The sequence below is a fragment of the Carya illinoinensis genome, chromosome 11 (assembly GCF_018687715.1).
Source record: "Carya illinoinensis cultivar Pawnee chromosome 11, C.illinoinensisPawnee_v1, whole genome shotgun sequence".
Lineage (NCBI taxonomy): Eukaryota > Viridiplantae > Streptophyta > Magnoliopsida > Fagales > Juglandaceae > Carya > Carya illinoinensis.
In genome coordinates, this window is record NC_056762.1 from 22618794 (window position 1) to 22639212 (window position 20419).

General features: G+C 38.3%; 1 protein-coding gene across 5 annotated transcripts; it reads left to right on the plus strand.

Moving 5' to 3' along the window:
* Nucleotides 1–206: 206 nt before the first annotated feature.
* On the plus strand, nt 207–18642 carry LOC122280620. Of its 5 annotated transcripts, XR_006229956.1 has the most exons (11): nt 208–622; nt 1749–1991; nt 12193–12435; nt 15732–15974; nt 16080–16318; nt 16414–16623; nt 16748–16840; nt 16931–17026; nt 17104–17632; nt 18019–18069; nt 18345–18642. XR_006229956.1 is itself a non-coding variant. In XM_043091591.1 (9 exons), the coding sequence occupies exons 2-9, from the start codon at nt 1772–1774 to the stop codon at nt 17461–17463; spliced, it is 1704 nt and encodes a 567-aa protein (XP_042947525.1). In that variant the 5' UTR covers nt 208–622; nt 1749–1771; the 3' UTR covers nt 17464–17877. The 5 variants fall into 5 exon arrangements, 1 of the variants encoding a protein (XP_042947525.1); XR_006229955.1 differs by lacking the exon at nt 18019–18069; XR_006229958.1 differs by lacking the exons at nt 15732–15974; nt 18019–18069 and having other exon boundaries at nt 207–622.
* The last annotated feature ends 1777 nt before the right edge of the window (nt 18643–20419 follow it).

The window sequence follows — 20419 nt, forward strand, 5'->3', positions numbered from 1 at the left end:
AAATTTATTTAATAATAAAAATAATTTTATAAACTGACGTATTACATTAAAATATATTAGTCTGTAATTTTATTTTTATATAATTTTTTGTGACTAAATATTTTTTTTTTAAACAGGAAATAAACAAGCATGAAGTAAAAAGCTGTTGCCTAATTCAAGGCCCACGGCCAGGCCCATCTTCACCCATGTGCTTCGTTACAGTTCAGCTCACTGAACTCCCAGTAGCAAGTACGAGGCTCCCATCACGAACCTTCTCCTTCAGAGACCCCGATCCTTTGTCATTGTGTACCACCAAGAAACCCTAGATCGATCGGCATAGTTACAGAATTGTATGATAAAGTGGTCCTCTCTACGATATTCATCCCGAACTTCTGATGTAGCGCTCTCGATGGTCAATTTCTCTTATAGGAGTCTTCATTCCGGCTTCTTCCGGTCTCTCTCTCTCCCCCCTTCTCTCTCTCTCTCTGCGTGTCTACCTCTCTATCTCTCTCTCTGCCTTTCATCTCTCCCTAGATGCGTATGTAAAATTTATGGTTTTGCTCCTAGTGGAAATTGCCATAACGTAGTGCAGAGCTGGAAATCTGTGGTGGCTCGCGGTATTAAGATTTTCCAACACGCTCAGGTATGGATTTCTGTTTAGCATACATGCAAAGCATAGTTTATTCATGAATTTTGGAGCTTTCTTATGTGAAAGTAAGGGCCATTTTTTGAGATTCAAGCCATTGTACCTTGAATATATCTGTGAGTTATAACTTGTATGGTTGTGTGTATATTTCTCCTAATCGCGTGAACGTCTAGCTTTATTTGTCTTTTTTGGCTTCTGTTTTTATCATTATATGTTTTTTCTTGTAGGGAGAGAGATTTCTGCGAGAATAGCATAACCAAGAGCTCTAAAAATAACTTATTAATCGTCAATCTGTTCATCGTCCTCTAGACAAATTATCCGATTTGTTTAATTTCTTTTTTTCTTATCCCTAATCACCAAGGTGCTCTACTCCCGTAGTTATCTGGATTTAACTTAAAAAATTTCTCTTCTTTTTATCGTGCATGGGATTGAAATGTGCGTGGCAACGTGTAACCATCATTGTTAGCATATATGCCACTTTACTTATTCATGTTATGAAGTATCCGTTAGTGGTAACCCCAATAGCAACTGCCCTTGAACAGGGAATTTTTCTTTCATACATTGTTACTTTGGGCTTCGGCTATTGTATTGAATGGGACTAGTATTAATGATTATGTTGTTTTTTACAGTGCTTAGCTTGTAATTAGGTTCATCTCCTGTATACTTCTTGTGAACTTGGGCCTTGCCTAATTATGTGGATTAATAAATTCTTCTTACTTATATATATATATATATATATATAAATTCATGCCTTCCTCTACCATGGCTGCCTACCGTTGTTCAAATGCTTGTCTCATGGATTATTTTTTGCTTATTTTTTTCTTCAATTTTTTTTTTTCTCTTTTCATTTACAGATGTTTTATATGATTTAATGGTTGACAATCAGGGTATATGATGATGCAAGTTCCTCTAATGTATATGTTGATTTTTATTTATTTAAATAGATTCAAGTTTTCACTTTTAGAATATCAGCCAAGAGTCATTGTAAGATTTAGGTTGGGAGATTAATTTAGTAAGCATGGATGTTTGCTTTTTAATCCTCTTGAGGTTGCTGGTCAGTTCTTGTGTATGAATATAGGGGAATAAACTAATAAGCCATTTTTCCACTTTGTCAAAAATTTAGGATTAGAATCCACAGTATTGACAATGGGGCAATCTATAAGAGGAAGACGGAAAGGACGGCATGGACGCCATGGAAAAGCATCAATAGGTGAAGGCAGAAGCACACAGGCACTACCTCCAGTATTGAATCTACGAGATAATGAAGTGGACGCATCATCAAATGATCCCACTCAATCACCATATGTTGGCCTAGATTATACCATGGATGATGCTAATGAGGCCCATAGGAGTGTAGATATTGAAGGTAAGCTGAAAGTTTGAGCCTTTATTGACAGTAATATTTTTGGTATTTATTCAGTTGGTCATTTGTGGTCACTTGGTCAGGTATGAATTTCTGTTTAACACATATGCAAAGTATAGTTTATTCATGAATTTTGGAGCTTTCTTATGTGAAAGTATAGGCCATTTTTTGAGATTCAAGCCATTGTACCTTGAATATATCTGTGAGTTGTAACTTGTATGGTTGTGTGTATATTTCTCCTAATCGGGTGAACATCTGTCTAGCTTTATTTGTATTTTGTAGCTTATGTTTTTATCATTATATGTTTTTCCTTGTAGGGAGAGAGATTTTGCGAGAATAGCATAACCAAGAGCTCTAAAAATAACTTAGTAATCATCAATCAGTTCATCGTACTCTAGACGCAAATTATCGAATTTGTTTAATTTCTATTTTTCTAATCCCTAATCACCAAGGTGCTCTACTCCTGTAGTTTTTTTTTTTTTTTTCTTTTTTGGGATAAGTAAAAATTTTATCCAACGAATTTAATTGGTGAAGCCCATGTACACAGGGAGCATATAAAAGAAACACCTAAATGCATTCAACTACTAAATCAGCTAGGACAGAAACTCATGTACTGCCCCACCATTCAAAACAATAGCTGAAATCCAACTAAACAGGGAAAACATAAAAAATTTCCAAAGTTCTTCTATAGTTCTTTCCCTATTATTAAAACACCTCTGATTCCTTTCCAACCAAATGCTCCACATAATACACAAAGGAATCATCTTCCACGCAACTGCCACTTGATTGCAATAATGGAGTTAGGCCAACAAGCAAGTAATTCTTTCACTGAATTTGGCATAACCCAAGACAAACCAGATCTTCTAAACACCCCATCCCATAGCCCTTTAGCCACAGCACAGTGTATAAGTAAATGATCCACAGATTCCCCAGCTTCCTTACCCATGAAACACCACTCCATAACCATCAAACCACATTTTCTCAAATTATCAATTGTCTGAATGCTCCCAAGGGCCGCTGTCCAAACAAAAAAGCAACCTTAGACGGGACACAAGTCTTTCAAATATTCTTCCAGGGGAGATAGAAATTTTGCTGATCAAACAATGACTTATAATATAATCTGATAGAAAACTTTTTAGACGCTGTGTCCTCCATACTATTTGATCCCTTTCTTGTCTTCTAATATCCACTGAATACAGCAACGTAAAAAAATCAGTAACCTCCTCAATTTCCCAGTCCTGGACAGATCTGACAAAGTTGACATTCCAATGCACCTCATCATTTGAAAAACTCTCTGAAATTAAAGTCTGCTGATTAACAGCCAATCTGAAAACATTCAGAAAAACTCCAAACAAAGCAGTCTCACCACACCAAACATCAAACCAAAAACGAATTCTTGAACCATCTCCAGCAAGAAAATAAACTTGTTTCACAAAATTATCCCATCCTTTTCTAATAGATCTCCATAAACTTACTCCATAAGTCCCCCTACTCACCTTTGTACACCAACCTCCCCCATCACTTCCATACTTCCGAGCAATCAACCCCCTCCACAACGCACCCTCTTCCTTATTAAATCTCCACAGCCACTTTCCCAACAAAGCTTTATTAAAACTACACAAATTATGAACTCCCAATCCTCCGACATCAAGTGGACAACAAACTTTTTTCCAATTAACTAGAGGAATTTTATTCTCCTCACCCAAACCTCCCCACAAAAAGTCTCTAAACAATTTTTCAATACGGTTAGCCACACCAACGGGCAAAGGAAATAATGAGAGAAAATATGTTGGAATATTAGAGAGAGTGCTCTTTATAAGGATAATTCTTCCCCCTTTTGATAAATACCTCATTTTCCATGCTGCCAACCTTTTTTCAATCTTCTCTACCACCCCATCCCAAATATGTTTTGCCTTAAACGATGCCCCCAAAGGGAGGCCTAGATAATTCATGGGCAGAGAAGAAACACTACTACCCATAAAAACTCCTAAATCATTAATATTAAGCACATCTATCGGGACCAACTCTGATTTAACCAAATTCACTTTTAACCCAGAAATGGCTTGAAAACACAGCAAGACAGCCTTCAATGCTTTAATCTGATCTACATCAGCACCACAGAAAATGAGGGTATCATCGGAAAAGAGCAAATGTGATAAGGAAGTAGAGCCAACAGTGCGAGAACTAGGGGTGAGAAAGGTCGGGTCCGGTCCCCGCCCCCGGGGGGGTGATGGACCAGACCAAACATCCCTAGGGACCGGACTGGACCAGTAGCTATCGGACCGGTCCGGTCCGGTCCAACCCTTTTTAAAAAAAAAAAAAAAAAAAAAAAAAAAATTGATTAATAAAAAAAGTTTATTTAAAATACTAAATTAAAATTAAGTGACTTATTAAATGAAAATTACATAATAAATTGTACAATTATTAATAAATACTAGTACTATATATTATAGTTATACATTAAAGAATATAATAATATATTGATCTAAATATATATAGTTATAGACTTAGTACCAATACTATAACTAATAACCAAAGTTTTGAATACTGTACCGGAGGCCGTACCGGTTAAGGTACTGAAACGAAATATTTCAGTATCGTACCGTTTTGGAATGGTCGATATATGAATAAATATATATATATAAATTATATTCCAAAATAATAGTCTATACATGAATAAATTATATATAAAAAAAACATATATATATATATAAATTATAAATAGCCTGATCTGAATTGGGGGTAAAAAAAATGAACTTGCAGTTTGAAGAAATGAAAAAAGAAGACGAAAAAAGTAAAGGCCGAAATTCTGACCGGTACAAAACAAGGGTCTTCTCTATACCCGCTACCTGGCCGGTACGGTATGAAATTCGAAACAATGCTAATAACTATAGTAGTATTACTAATATACTATATGTTAGTGATAAATTGGTAATATGATATTAAATAATGCTCTATTTAGTTATAGTGATTTAATACGTTATTAAGTTAACTATACTAATGCTATTATAAATTTATGCATATACTATAATATATGCTATAACTCTTATAATATGTTAATATATTAATATATACTAGTACTATATATTATAGATATACATTAAAGAATATAATACTTAAGTAATATTGTGATATATTAATAATTAATTATATACAATTATTTATATAAATAATAAAATATATATTTTTTATTTTCATTCGGTTCGGTATGCGATGAAAAACCCTTGGACCGGGACCGGACCGAATGAATTCGGTCCTATAAAAATTGGACTGGACCAGACCCAATTTAGTTTAGTCCGGTTCGGTCCAAAAATGGCAGGTCCGGATTGGCCCTTAAAAAATCCACAAGGCTGTCCGTTAACTGAAACTGAAAACATAGCAATCAAGATACAATGTCTAACCCAACTGCACCATTTATCACCAAAGCCACATCTGCGGAGCATATAAAGCAAAAAATCCCAATTAACATGATTGAAGGCCTTTTCCATGTCCAGCTTACAAAGAATCCCCGAAACACTATCCTGCAACCGACTATCTAAACACTTATTCACAATCACTACAGGATCAATAATTTGCTTATTCACAATCACTACAGGATCAATAATTTGGCGACCTCTAATAAAGGCATTTTGAGGTTTAGAAATGATTTTCTCCATTACCTTACTCATACGATTAGCCTAAATCTTCGATATAATCTTATATATGCCACTCACCAAACTAATGGGTCGAAAATCCTTCAACTCTGAAGTGACCTTTGGGTTTCTTTAATAGCTCACGGGGGTTACAACAAGGTGATCCATTATCCCCCCTACTATTTGTGATTGTGATGGAGGCTCTAAGTAGGATGGTTTCGGTTGCTGTAGCAGGTGGATTCTTTTCAAGATTCTCAGTGGGGAATCTTCATGGTCCCATTATTATTTCCCATCTCTTATTTGCAGAAGATACGCTGCTGTTTTGTGATGATAACGCAGGGCATATTCAATCTTCGAAGGCCATTCTACGATGTTTCGAAGCGTGGTTTAAAGATAAATCTCATGAAGACGGAGATGGTGGCGGTGGGGGATGTAAGAAACATTTGGGGGCTGGCCAACATTTTGGGGTGTGGGGTTTCTTCATTGCCAATGAAGTATCTTGGCCTCCCTTTGGGGGCATCTTTTAAAGCTAAGACAATTTGGGCGGAGGTGGTAGAAAAATTAGATCGTAGGTTGGCCGGGTGGAAAAGGTTATATTTATTTAGGGGGGGAGGTTCACTTTATCTAACCTTCCCACTTATTTCTTGTCTTTATTCCCCCTTCCAGCTAGCATTGCTTCTAAGATTGAAAAATTACAACTGTGGAGTGGTCTAGGGGATGAGTTTAAATTTCACTTAGTTGGAGACCTATCAAAAAAAAAAAATCACTTAGTTGGGTGGGATAAGGTGTGTACACCATTGTGTGAGGGTGGTTTGGGGGTTCACAATGTGAGGGTTTTTAATAAGGCCTTTTTAATAAGGCCTTACTAAGGAAATGGTTTTGGCGCTATAATTATGAGAGAGAAGCCTTATGGAAAGGGGTGATTGATACGAAGTATGGGAGTGCAAAGGGGGGTTGGTGCTCTAATGAGGGGAGGGGGGCATATAGTGTGGGGTTATAGAAGCATATAAGAAAAGGTTGGGGGGTATTTTCTAGTAACACTAGGCTGTGTATGGGGAATGGCCAAAGAATCAGTTTTTGGCATGATGTGTGGGTGGGTGATACGGCTCTTAAGGCGGCTTACCCCAGTATTTTCAGCATTGCAGGGGAAAAAGATGCGAAGGTGGCTAACTTGTGGGGTACTACATATGATGCCCAAGCTTGGAACATAAATCTCACTAGGGAGGCTGATGACTGGAAAGTGAGTATGCTAGTGGAGTTTTTTAACCTGCTCCATAATATCTCCCCTGATGTTTTAATTGAAGATAAGTTGGTTTGGCAACCATCTCAGAAAGGAAAATTCTCGGTAGATTCTTTTTATGAGACTATTATAGCCTAACCTTTGCCCAACTTTCCGTGGAAGAGCATATGGAGGAGTAAAGCACCTCCCAAGGTGGCATTTTTTGTCTGGACGACAGCCCTCAGGAAGATCCTAAGCATTGATAATTTAAGAAGGCGTGGTCTTATAATGATGGACTAGTGCTGTATGTGTAAAAACAGTGGGAAACAGTGGACCATTTACTCCTACATTGTAATTTTGCTAGGGATACTTGGAATCATATTTTTAGCAGAATGGGTTAGCATGGACAATGTCGGGAAGGGTAGTTGAGTTACTAGCAAGTTGGAGAGGGATCTCAGGGACAACACAGATAGCAGAACTGTGGAAAATGGCCCCCATTTGTATCTTATGGTGCATCTGGAGTAAAAGAAATGATAGACATTTTGAGGACCAGAAAAGATATGTAGAAGAATTTAGGAGTTTTTTATGGAAGACTTTATTTTCTTGGGCGGCCGTTGCTTTCGAGTTTAATGGTCTCAGCTTACATGATTTCCTTGTAACAGTTTCTAGCTCTTAAAACGGTGTGTTCACATGTATACTTCCAGTGTGCCTAGCTTACGCATTTCTTTATATCAATAAAATTTAATATTACTTAAAAAAAAAAAGAGAGAGAGAATTAGAATCCTTACTCATAGTCTCAGAAGTGTTACCGAGCTGTAAAGAAACATCCAAAGCAGACACACGAAACTCAGATTCATCTTGAAAAACAACATCAATCTCCCATTGACGATACCCCTTATTATTAAGAATCTGTTTCAATAGGCTAGAACCATCATCCACCAAATTAATATCGTTATCCACAGGAACCAGATCCTCTACCCGATGTAAAGGGATCTCGATGATTTCCCCCTCCTCATATTCCAGCACCTGAGACAGCTTCCCAACCCCACCAGAAGATACAAGAGAGCTCGTTGAACATTTCTGTGCCAGAATGGTGATCGTAGTCTCGGGTATCGGCATCAAAACAGTGATGTTTGTCTACTCTGATGCAATCGAAATATTGGGTTCCTTCAATTTCTGTTTCCAAGCTTTCACTGGCTTCTGCTTGGACCAGGCCCAGAAACTTTGCCCTCTCCCCTATCAATTTTACCTACCGATCCAACCTCTACCAAGCCCAACCCACTCCCCTTCACATTAGTCCCAATAAAACCTTTATCAAATTTAACTAGAAATGGGCCTAACTCACCCTTACTTAAGCCCAACTCGACCCACCTCATTAAGCTGTCCACCTTTTCTTTAATATCCCCCAAGAAGCCCACAACAAACCCTCTAGCGATGACACTTCAGCTTCCCAAACGTCTGTTCATCTCCTTTGAGAAAATTAACTGCCTTCCTTTCCAAAGCTGAATGCGACTGAGATCAATCATCCCTTCTTGCTATCTCCCGAGACTCCTTCAGACTGTTTTGGAGCTTTCTTCAAAATCTCCACAAATGATTCCTTCTTCCCAACGTGCACCAAAGAAGAACCAGATTTCACAGAAGCTCTGTTTCTGACTCTCCAAATAGAGTTAGAAGAAATGACATCCTTCAGCAAAGCTCCGAATTTCCTCCAACCTTCTCCCAAATCTTCAGGCACTACAATCAACCCACGCCTCTTATCATGACCATACTCCGATATCGATAGAAAACGACCAAATTTGTTCTGGCCCCTCTGTACCACCTTAACTTGATTACCCATCCTGCAAGTTCTAAAGAACTTAGAAAGACCCGCTAAAGCTCCACATAATCCCACAACAGGAGCCAACCAATCCCAACGTTGTGAGATTACGGCCGGCTCCTGTTGTGAGATTCCCAAGCGAAGCGTCGGGAAGTAGAAGATTACGGCCGGCTATGGAAGCGTTCTCGGAATGCATCTTTGACTTGAACTTGATAGACTTGCCTTTAGCCGGTGGTACCGCTACGTGGTCTAATAACCAGTCATGGTAACGACTGGATCGGTTTTTAATTTCACCAGAATGGGAATGCCACTTTCCAGAGGTTTGGCTGAAGCGGTTGCCCCATATTGGGTCAGATCATTGGCCGGTTTTGCTCGATTGTGGAGGTATTCGTAAGGGTCGTTGGCCGTTTAAATTTGAGAATATGTGGCTGAAATCGGAAGGCTTTGTGGATAGGGTAAAACAGTGGTGGTCTTCCTACCAGTTCCAAGGCACACCTAGCTTCATCTTTGCGTCAAAATTGAAAGCTCTCAAAAAAGATTTGCAAGTATGGAATGTAGAATCTTTTGGCAATGTAGGAGAAATGAAAAAAGCAAAGTTGTTAGAAATACAGGAGATTGAGAGACTGCAAGTGGTACAACACCTCACTCAGGCGGAACAAGAGCGGAAGGTTGAGTTGGTTGCAGAAGTTGAAAGGTTGATTCTATTAGAAGAGATGTCTTGGCGTCAGAAATCAAGGGCTCTATGGTTGAGGGAAGGGGATCGAAGCACGAGTTTCTTTCATAGAATTGCGAACTCACATAGGAGAAATAATAATATTGAGATGTTGAAGGTGGATGGAGAGGAATGCAGAGATGAACAGGTAATCCACAATCATGTTGTGGAATTCTATGAGAACCTTCTAAAGGAGCAGGTAGACTGGCGGCCTCCACTGAATGGGCTGGATTTTAACACCATAGGTGTGAGTGATGCATCTCGCCTAGAAAGGGACTTCGAAGAAAGTGAGATTTATGAAGTTGTGAGGAAAATGGCAAAGGACAAGGCACCAGGACCGGATGGCTTTTCTATGGGTTTCTTTCAGGGTTGTTGGGAAGTTATTAAGGAAGACCTATTGAAGGTTTTTAAGGAGCTTTTCAGCAAAGGAAGGTTTGAAAAAAGCCTTAACACAACGTTTCTTGCTTTGATACCTAAGAAGGTGGGAGCGGCGGAGATTAAGGATTTCAGGCCTATTAGTTTAGTGAGTGGGGTGTATAAGATAATTTCCAAGGTTCTTGCGAATAGACTGAGCGAGGTGATGGGGAAGATTGTCTGTCAACCCCAAAATGCATTTGTAAAAGGAAGACAGATACTGGATGCGGTGTTAATTGCTAATGAATGTCTTGATAGCAGAATGAAAGCCCGGAAAACAGGATTGATGTGCAAGCTTGATATGGAAAAGGCGTATGATCATGTCAATTGGGATTTCCTTCTTCATTTACTTAGAAGATGTGGTTTTGGAGAGCGGTGGAGGACATGGATCCATTGGTGTATTTCCTCGGCAAAATTCTCTGTTTTGTTGAATGGAGTATCAGTGGGTTTCTTTCAGAGCTCCCGTGGATTGAGACAAGGAGACCCTTTATCTCCCTTGTTATTTGTTATTGTCATGGAGGCACTAAGCAAGATGCTATCGGCTTTGGTTGTGAATGGTGTTTTAACAGGCTTCCCGATCGGAATCCCGAGTAGAGGCATCATTAATATTTCCCACTTATTATTTGCAGATGATACACTGATTATGTGCGAAGCAGACCAAAGGCAGGTTCAAGCATTGAAGGCTTTACTGTTCTGCTTTGAGGCGGTCTCTGGGTTGAAGGTAAATCTGGATAAATCAGAACTGGTGCCAATTGGGAGTGTTCCTAATATCCGCCTCTTGGCAAGAACGTTGGGTTGCAAGATAGCATCTTTCCCTTTGACTTATTTGGGACTTCCGCTGGGAAGTGCTTCGAGGGCTTCTTCGATATGGGATATAGTGATTGAGAAAATAGAGAGGCGATTGGCGGGGTGGAAAAGATTGTACTTGTCCAAAGGCGGTAGAATCACTTTGATAAAAAGTACTTTATCTAACTTACCCACTTATTTCTTATCTCTTTTTCCGGTACCAGCAAGTGTGGCAACCCGTATTGAGAAGATCCAACGTGACTTTCTGTGGGGGGGTTTGGGGGATGAATTCAAGTTCCATTTGGTTAAATGGAAACAGGTGTGCCGCTCTATCCCGGGGGGAGGATTGGGAGTTAGGACCCTAAGGGTGTTTAATCGGGCATTATTAGGCAAATGGTTATGGAGATTTGCCACCGAACCAGACTCTCTTTGGAAATTGGTCATTGAAAAGAAATATGGAGGCTTATGGGGAGATTGGTGCACTAGGGAAGTTAATGGGGCTCATGGAGTTGGATTGTGGAAGCACATTCGAAGAGGTTGGGAGGTGTTTAATCGTTTTGTTAGGATCCAGGTGGGTACAGGAACCAGGATTAAATTCTGGAGCGATGTGTGGTGCGATAGCAGAGCTTTAAAAGATTTGTATCCCTCTTTATTTCAATTGGCAAGTGTAAAGGATTTATCAGTGGCGGATGCTATGGAGGTGTCGGGGGGGCGAAGTACTTGGAATATTAATTTTGGTAGAGCAGTTCAGGATTGGGAGGTAAACAGCATTGCAGATTTTTACAGTTTTATTTATTCCATAAGAGTAAACAGCCAGCAAGAAGATGTCATGTGGTGGATTCCAGCAAGAAAAGGTATCTTTTCGGTGAAGTCTTTCTATAAGGCTCTCACCCCAAAGTCCAACACTCTCTTCCCTTGGAGAAAGATCTGGAACCACAAGGCACCTCCAAAAGCCTCTTTCTTTGTCTGGACAGCCTCCCTGGGAAAGATCCTTACCACGGATAATCTAAGGAAAAGAAGGATCATTATCGCAGACTGGTGTTGTATGTGTAAAGAAGGGGGAGAGTCGGTAAATCATCTTCTGTTACATTGTGATGTAGCAAGGACTCTATGGAACGACGTGTTTGCTCGATTGGCACTGGCTTGGGTGATGCCGAAAACTGTGGAGGCAGCGTTGGCCAGCTGGCCTAGCATAAGAGGTAGTCAACCGATTAAAGCAATGTGGAAGATGATCCCTATTTGCATCTTATGGAGTTTGTGGGGGGAGCGTAACGAGCGGACTTTCGAAGACAAGGAAAGATCTATAGAGGAGCTTAAGTTCTTGTTTTTTAGAACTCTTTGTAGTTGGGCCATTGCTGTAGATTTTAATGGCATGGCCCTTCGGGATTTCCTAGCCTCTAATGTGCTTACTTAGGTGGGACATTAGAGTTGTAATACAGGCTTTTGCCATTCTTTGATCAATAAAATTTATTTATTTATCAAAAAAAAAAGATTTAGGTTGGGAGATTGATTTAGTAAGCATGGTTCTTTGCTTTTTAATCCTCTCGAGGTTGCTGGTCAGTTCTTGTGTATGAATATAGGGGAATAAACTAACAAACCATTTTTCCACTTTGTCAAAAATTTAGGATTAGAATCCACAGTATTAACAATGGGGCAATCTATAAGAGGAAGACGGAAAGGACGACGTGGATGCTATGGAAAAGTATCAATAGGTGAAGGCAGAGGCACACAGACACTACCTCCAGTATTGAATCTACAAGATAATGAAGTGGACGCATCATCAAATGATCCAACTCAATCACCAAATGTTGGCCTAGATTATACCATGGATGATACTAATGAGGCGCATAGGAGTGTAGATATTGAAGGTAAGCTGAAAGTTTGAGCCTTTATTGACAGTAATATTTATGGTATTTATTCAGTTGGTCATTTGTGGTCACTTGGTCAGGTATGAATTTCTGTTTAACACATGCAAAGCATAGTTTATTCATGAATTTTTTAGCTTTCTTATGTGAAAGTATGGGCCCTTGTTTGAGATTCAAACCATTGTACACCGAAAAAGTCTGTGAGTTATAACTTGTATGGTTGTCTCTATATTTCTCCTAATTGGGTGAACTTCTAGCTTTATTTGTCCTTTGTAGCTTCTGTTTTTATCATTATATGTTTTTCCTTGTAGGGAGAGAGATTTCTGCGAGAATAGCATAACCAAGAGCTCTAAAAATAACTTAGTAATCGTCAATCTGTTCATCATACTCTAGACACAAATTATCAAATTTGTTTAATTTCTTTTTTTCTAATCCCTAATCACCAAGCTGCCCTACTCCTGTAGTTATCTGGGTATAACTTAAAAAGATTCTTTTCTTTTCTTGTGCATGGGATCGAAATGTGCGTGGCCACACGTAACCGTCATTGTTAGCATATATGCCACTTCACTTATTCCTGTTATGAAGTATGCATTAGTGGTAACCCCAATAGCAACTGCCCTTCAACATGGGCTATCAGAAAATCAAAAGAATTGATGCTTATCAGAATAGGATTACTCACTAGCACGGTTGTTGTGGCCTTATTATTTCCATATTTTGAGAACCTTTTGGCCATTCTTGGTTCAATATTTTTCGTTGCAAGTTCATTTGTACTTCTATGCATGTGCTGTTCAAAGATTTTTGGTTTTCTCAATGGTTGAAGCGATAGGCCTTGGGTGTTGTGGGAGTAGTAGTATTTGTAACTGTAGCAGGATTTTTAGGGACCTATATCTACAACAAATGAGGCCAAATATTTTGCCGCGGGGGGGAGTAGTTTTGATTGCAATTAACACTAGCGAAAATCAGCTTGCTGCATGATTTTGTGGGTAAAAAAGGTATAAGGTGTTATGAATTGCATTTGAATATAAAAACTTTTTATCTTCAGCATGTGGTATGGATTTCTCCCACTTCATATGACCCTCTTATTTCATTTGAGCACCAACCTCCCCAAATACTCTTGTATTTAACATCAATAGCATTCCTCCAAAGAGCATCCCCTTCCTGATGATACCGATATTACGATTTATCTAATATGGCATTATTGAAGGTTCTCAACTTTCTAACCCCAAAACCACCACAAGATAAAGGGATATAGATCTTATCCCATTTTGGCCTCGTTCACTTTCACAAAACTTCTCATCTCATTACAATTTTCTCAAATTCTCATACAAAATAAAATAAACAATTCAACTTTTTCAAATCTCAAAATAAAAATAATATTAAAAATATATATTCTAATAATATTTTATTCAACTTTCAACTTTTATCTCAACTCATCTCGTCTCATCTGCGAAAACAAACAAGGCCATAATCAAATGGAATTTTTTCTCATCCTCTAAACCTTCCCACAAGAAATCACAAAAAATCTTCTCCAATCTATTCGCCACCCTTGCATGCAAAGGTAATAAAGATGAAAGTATGTTGGGAGGTTGGTTAATGTGCTCTTGATTAAGGTGATTCTAATATCTTTGGACAAATAAATCCTCTTCCAGCCTGCCATTCTACATTCGATTTTTTCAACAGTCCCATCCCACATTGCCTTGGATTTACGCAAAGCCCCCAAGGGATGACCAAGATAATTTATGGGCAAAGATGACACCTTGCAGCCCAAGATAGCAGCCAATTCGCCTAAATTATTAACCATAACCATTCAGATTTCGATAAATTCACCTTAAGGCAAGAGGCAACTTCAAAAAAAAGCAAAAGAGCTCTCAAGGAACGAATCTGATTGGGATCCAGCTCACAAAGAATCTGGTACGATATTTGGTGTGGTGAGTTGCCTTGAAGAATGCTTTCCCTTCTCTTTATAGGATTGCATTGGATAAGTGTGCCTCATTGGCTGACAACATGGACATTTCTACTAGTTGTCCTCAATGGTCTGTGAGGTTTATTAGAGCTGTCCAAGATTGGGAGGCGGGGGATATTACTGAATTTAACAGTGCATTATACGCGCTGAATTTAAAAGCTGGAGGGGAGCATAGGTTGCTTTGGACTCATTCAGGGAATAAGAACTTCTTGGTCAGATCCTACTATAAGGTTATGTCGACCCATTCTTCCACTGCCAAGGTAACTCATTCGGGGAATAAGAACTTCTTGGTCAGATCCTACTATAAGGTTATGTCAACCCATTCTTCCATTGCCTTACCTTGGAAGTGCATTTGGAGGAGTAATGTTCCTCTCAAGATTGCTTTCTCTGGTTGATTGGCCTTCCATGGAAAAATATTGACTACCGATAAGCTGAGAAGGCCTGGCCTTTACATAATAGATTGGTGTTTTATGTGTAAAAGAAATGGTGAATCAGTGGATCGTCTTCTTCTTCATTGTGAAGTAGTTGAGGCTTTTTGGGATGAAATCTTTACTAGGCTTGGTATTGCATGGGTAATGCCTAGGAGGGTGGTAGATTTATTGTCATGTTGGAGAGGAATTTGGGGCAATCTTCAAATCGCTGCTGTTTGGAAGATGGTGCCTCTATGTTTAATGTGGTGTACTTGGAACGAGAGGAACAGTCATCGTTTTGATAATAGGGAATGCTCATTTGGAGGGTTTATGGACTTTTCTTTCATACATTGTTACTTTGGGCTTCAGCTATTGTATTGAATGAGACTAGTTTTAATGACTTTATGTTGTTTTTCACAGCACTTGGCTTGTAATTAGGCTTATCTCCTGTATACTTCCTGTGCACTTGGGTGTTGCCTAATTATGTGGATTAATAAATTCTTCATACTTATAAAAAATAAAATTCTAGCCTTTTTTTACCATGGCTGCCAACCGTTGTTCAAATGTTTGTCTCATGGATCATTTTTGCATTTTTTTTCTTCATTCGTTTACAGATGTTTGATATGATTTCATGGTTGACAATCAGAGGATACAATGCTGCAAGTTCCTCTAATGTATATGTTGTATTTTATTTATATAAATAGATTCAAGTTTTCACTTTTAGAATATTAGCCTAGTCTTCTTCTTCTTCTTCTTCATCCTTTTTTTTTTTTTTTTTTTTCTTATTGAAAAAAAAGTGTTGGGAGATTAATTTAGTAAGCATGGTTCTTTGCTTTTTAATCCTCTTGACGTTGATGGTAAGTGCTTGTGTATGAATATAGGGGAATAAGCTAATAAGCCATTTTTCCTCTTCGTCATAAGTTTAGGACTAATATCCACAGTATTGACAATGGGGCAATCCATAAGAGGAAGACGGAAAGGAAGACGTGGGCGATGTGGAAATGTATCATTAGGTGAAGGTAGAGGCACACAGGCACAACCTTCAGTATTGAATCTACGAGATAATGAAGTGGACACATCATCAAATGATCCAACTCAATCACCAAATGTTGGCCTAGATGATAGGATGGATGATGCTAGTGAGGCCCATAGGGGTGTAGATATTGAAGGTAAGCTGAAAGTTTGACCCTTATTAACAGTAATATTTATGGCATTTATTCAGTTGGTCATTTGTGGTCTTCTGCAATTAATGATATTGGGGTTTTGTTGATCAGATATGCCCACTCGAAAACGTGGTCGGGGACCAGCAAAGGGCACGGAGTTTGAACGCCTCCGTAAATTTGGAAAGATACCCTTAAATATTAAGGATGGACAAAGAGGTCCCTCATGCGAAAATTACAACGTCTTTTCTGGACGAGTGACATCGATTGTGAGACTTCATGCCAACATGAGACATGCAAGCTGGACCATGGTAGACAAAGAGGAGAAAGATGAGCTCATCAACCATGTTCGGGTACCATGATTTATTTAAGAAAGGTTGTCAGATATTTTTTTATTAATGCAAAACAAGTCTTATAAAAATGCTTTTCTCTAATATATGATGCTTAGGCTGACTTTGTATTGGATTGGACACAAAGTTCCCACCGTGAGTGTGTGACAAACACTCTTGCTCGAAAGTACAATGCATTCCACTACATACTACGCAAGGTATATCTGGGGTATGAAACGCACGAAGCGGCGCTTTCTGGTGGGACAACCTTGGTGGAGAAGCCCGTATGGGAAGCGTTATGTGAAAGGTGGTCAAGCCAAGGCTTCAAGGTAAATATTAATGGATACTAAGTTCTTTCTTTGTGATAACTCAATTGTTATGATTTTTATATGCTGGTGCATTGATATCCTTTCCCTAAAATGATGGAAGTAATGTTCAGAAATTAAATTACAGAAGCTGTCAAAGAGAAATAGAAAAAATAGGCAAAAACAACAGATCAACCACACAGGTGGCAGGAAGTCTTTTGTTAGGATTATGGAGGAAAAGGTAAGTTCCAAGTAAAACATTCATCAATTAAAAGAGTTAATTTTCTTGCTTATGTTATTGGAATACCTAACAAAGTCTTTGATGATAAAGCACGAACAAGCCCCAAATTTGGTAGCTTTCTATAAAGAAGTGCATTGGTCAAAGAAGAAGGGTAGATTTATTAGCGAAACAGCAGAACGCAATTATGTAAGTTAAATCTGTTGATGTCTATTCAATGAAATCCTCTTGTACAATTGTAATCATGTTCCTTAATGGTCATGTAGAATCTGATGGTTGAGAGGTTGAATGAGAGGGACCTGGATGAGAACGTCGATGAAGCAGCTAATGCGGTGTTCAAGGAGGTTTTAGGACAGCGATCAGGTTATGCAAGAGGTCTAGGCTACTCTGTTACACCTGAACCATCTCTTTCATTGCGCAACAATAGGGATTATCAGTGCATTAGCAAGGAGAATGAGAAGAACAAGATTAATGCTGATCTATACAAGAGCCAGCTTGAGGCATTGAAGACTGAATTACATGAATTCAGGAGCCAGTTTCAAGACTTTGAGAAACAGATGAACACTCGCTTGACGGAATTGCAGTCTCAGAGGGAGTCTCATAAAGAGACTCCAGTCGATGTCTAGAAATCCTTTTGTATGACATGATGCACTTTTTTTTCTTTTATTTGAGCTTTTGAAAAAGGTTGATCGGCCATTTGATGGGGATGATGTCATTGTTGGTCGCTTTTGTTGAGTAAGTTAGGATGTGGCAAGAAAGTGACAGGAAGGACATACAGCCTATATCACCCGACAGGTGGTCTCTACTCCTTTTGTAGGCTTGGTCCATACATGCTTAGTTATACCCCTTTATGTGCTTTATTTCCTGCCATGAATTTAAGTAAATAGAATAGTAATCATTTGACAAATGGATGGGGTTGGTTATGGATACTTAAGATAGCATCAAGTGTGAATAGCTTGTTGAGCATTGCGTACATATGATCTGGGAATCATTAAATGAACCGTAATTGCTATTGTTGTTATTGGACTTGCAAACTGCACTGAACTAGTGTATAATGTTTGACGCCCATGATTGCAGTGAAGTTCAATGGTAAAATATGGCCATATCTATTTTATTGCATGTTGGTGTTGAATGGAATTATCAAAATAAATTTTATGCAACCTCCTGTTTGGTTTCTGTAGGAATTGTCACAATTTTTCTCACTCACTACCCTGTGAAGCTCTCTCAAATTGGTTCGGTCTCTCTCATTAAAACTATATCCATTTATAATTGTTTTTATTTATATTGGTTGTTAATACTTCTAAAAAAAACCCACTTGGTTGTTTAAATTTTTCGTTCATTGTAAAAAAAAAGTTACTTTATATGCTAATATTCTGGCTCATCTACAAGGGTATCCAGATATTGGTGAGCCGTCTCCACTTTACAGTTTTAAGTATTCTGCTAAATTAGAAATTAATTATTATGAAGATCAACTAATGGTTGGCATTTTCCTGATGTCTTTTCGCAGCAAGTCTCTAGGCAGAATAGGTATGGAAAGAGACTACTGCTAAAGACACAGGACTGCCCGAGGGAGTTGATGAATTCTATCTCAAGAGTTCAAGCCAAGACCGCTACTGCTGGCATGAAGTAATTGCATCTGTATGTATGAACCAGATGAAGTTACTTTAATTTGCACATGCAATTCTTGCTTTTTATTTACAATGGCTGATAGTCTAACCATGTTTCATTGTTAAGTACTATTTTCATGTGCATCATGTTTAGTGTTGACGGAACTAATATATAAATATGTGAAGTGCTTTAGCCAATGTTGGAGTTGATATGGCAATTGAAAGGGATATCAGTGTTTCTTTTCCCGCGCTATCTGCTTGTGGCAAATAAGTTTTTGGGGCGAAATTTATAAGTAAATTAAATTAATTTTCCTGCAATGCCTCATTGTGGATAGAAGACATTTTCAACCAAAGATGCTTTCAGTAGTGCTTTTTTCCACGTCTCTATGCAGGAAAAGCATTCGCATGGCATTGTAAATTGTAGTATATGTTTTTTCGGCGATTAGCACATGTAGAAAGACAATTGTCGACAAGAAGGATTGTCATAAAAGATCTATTGCGGCAGTATCTCAGCATGGCAAATAAGTATTCCCAACGACAAAGAACAATTCGAACAACCTATTTCTGACAATTTTTGTTTGTAATTGCGAAAAATAAAAATGCCGGAATAAGTAGTATTTGCAACAAACTTCAAGATGCCAAGACTCTCTGTGTCATATTTTCTGTGAGTATTAGGCGAGGCTGCTTCGTCAAACAAAATTTTAATTACTTTGTGAATGGTAGTGAATAATAGTACAAAATAATAAAAAACAGATGAAAAGATGTAATAAAATAATAAATAGTAGTAAAATATTTTCATCACCTTCCAAACCAACCCTTAGTAACCTTAAAAGGGCATTTTAACCTTAAAAGGGCATTTTTTCTGTAGTGGATCTAACCAACCTTACTTTGTAGTATATATTATATGTAAGTCTTGTAGCAAACAGCCCCCACAAGAACAACATTGAAAACTAGGAAAAACTGTAAAAAAAGATAATAGTGTTATAAAATTATGAAAATAGAGAAAGAAATTCAAAGATAGAGAGAGAGCTCAGAGAGGTTAAGAAAGAATAAGAGGAGATTCTCTTATTAATCTGTATCACATATAACATCAATATACCCATATATATAGGATTACAAAAGAGACTATGCTTTTGACGACTAGCACTATACATTTGACGACTAGCTCACTATGCTAGTACTATGCACTATGCATTTGACGGCTAGCTAAATGTGGTCATACAATTCAAGATAGTTTATAATACTTCCCCTTTGGATGACCATATTTAAAGAATATGCCTCGTTAAAACCTTGCCAAGGAAAAACCCTATGGGAAAAAACCAATGGCGAAGGAAAAAGAGTACAGTATTCATGTGTATCGTCGAATGCTTTAGGATTGCCTCATTAAAACCTTGCAAAGGAAAACCCAATGGGATAAAACCTTAGCGAAGGAAAAAGAGTACAATCAGCACAAGTCTTCAAGACATTACTTCTCCTGAAAAGTGCATGATAACAGGTCTTCAAACCTCCGCATTCCAATGTTTTGCACAATTTTCTTAAATGTTGCAATTGGTAATTCTTTTGTGAATAAATCTGCCAGGTTATCACTTGACCGTACCTTCTTGATATCAATTTCAACTTTTTTCTCATGAATTGCAATGATCTTCTTGTGTGTATCTGAAAGATAACTTGCATCTGTACATCCAACTAATTGTGAACTTGATCCATGTTGATAAAATAATTACAACTGGATTTTTCTGCTCATCACTACTCTTCTGTAGTTGTACTCTTCTGGAGTTCTTATAAATAACACAGTTAGTGGAGAATTCATCAACATTAAACTGCTAACCTCATTTTTCAATAAAAAAAAACGGTGGCCAGCCTTTTAAGATCAGACAAACACCGCAAATTTTCAACTCTTCTGTAGGTGTCAGGCGTGCTGTCAGGCACCGCAGCTGTCAGGCGTGCTGTCAGACGCCGCAGAGCTATGAAGCTA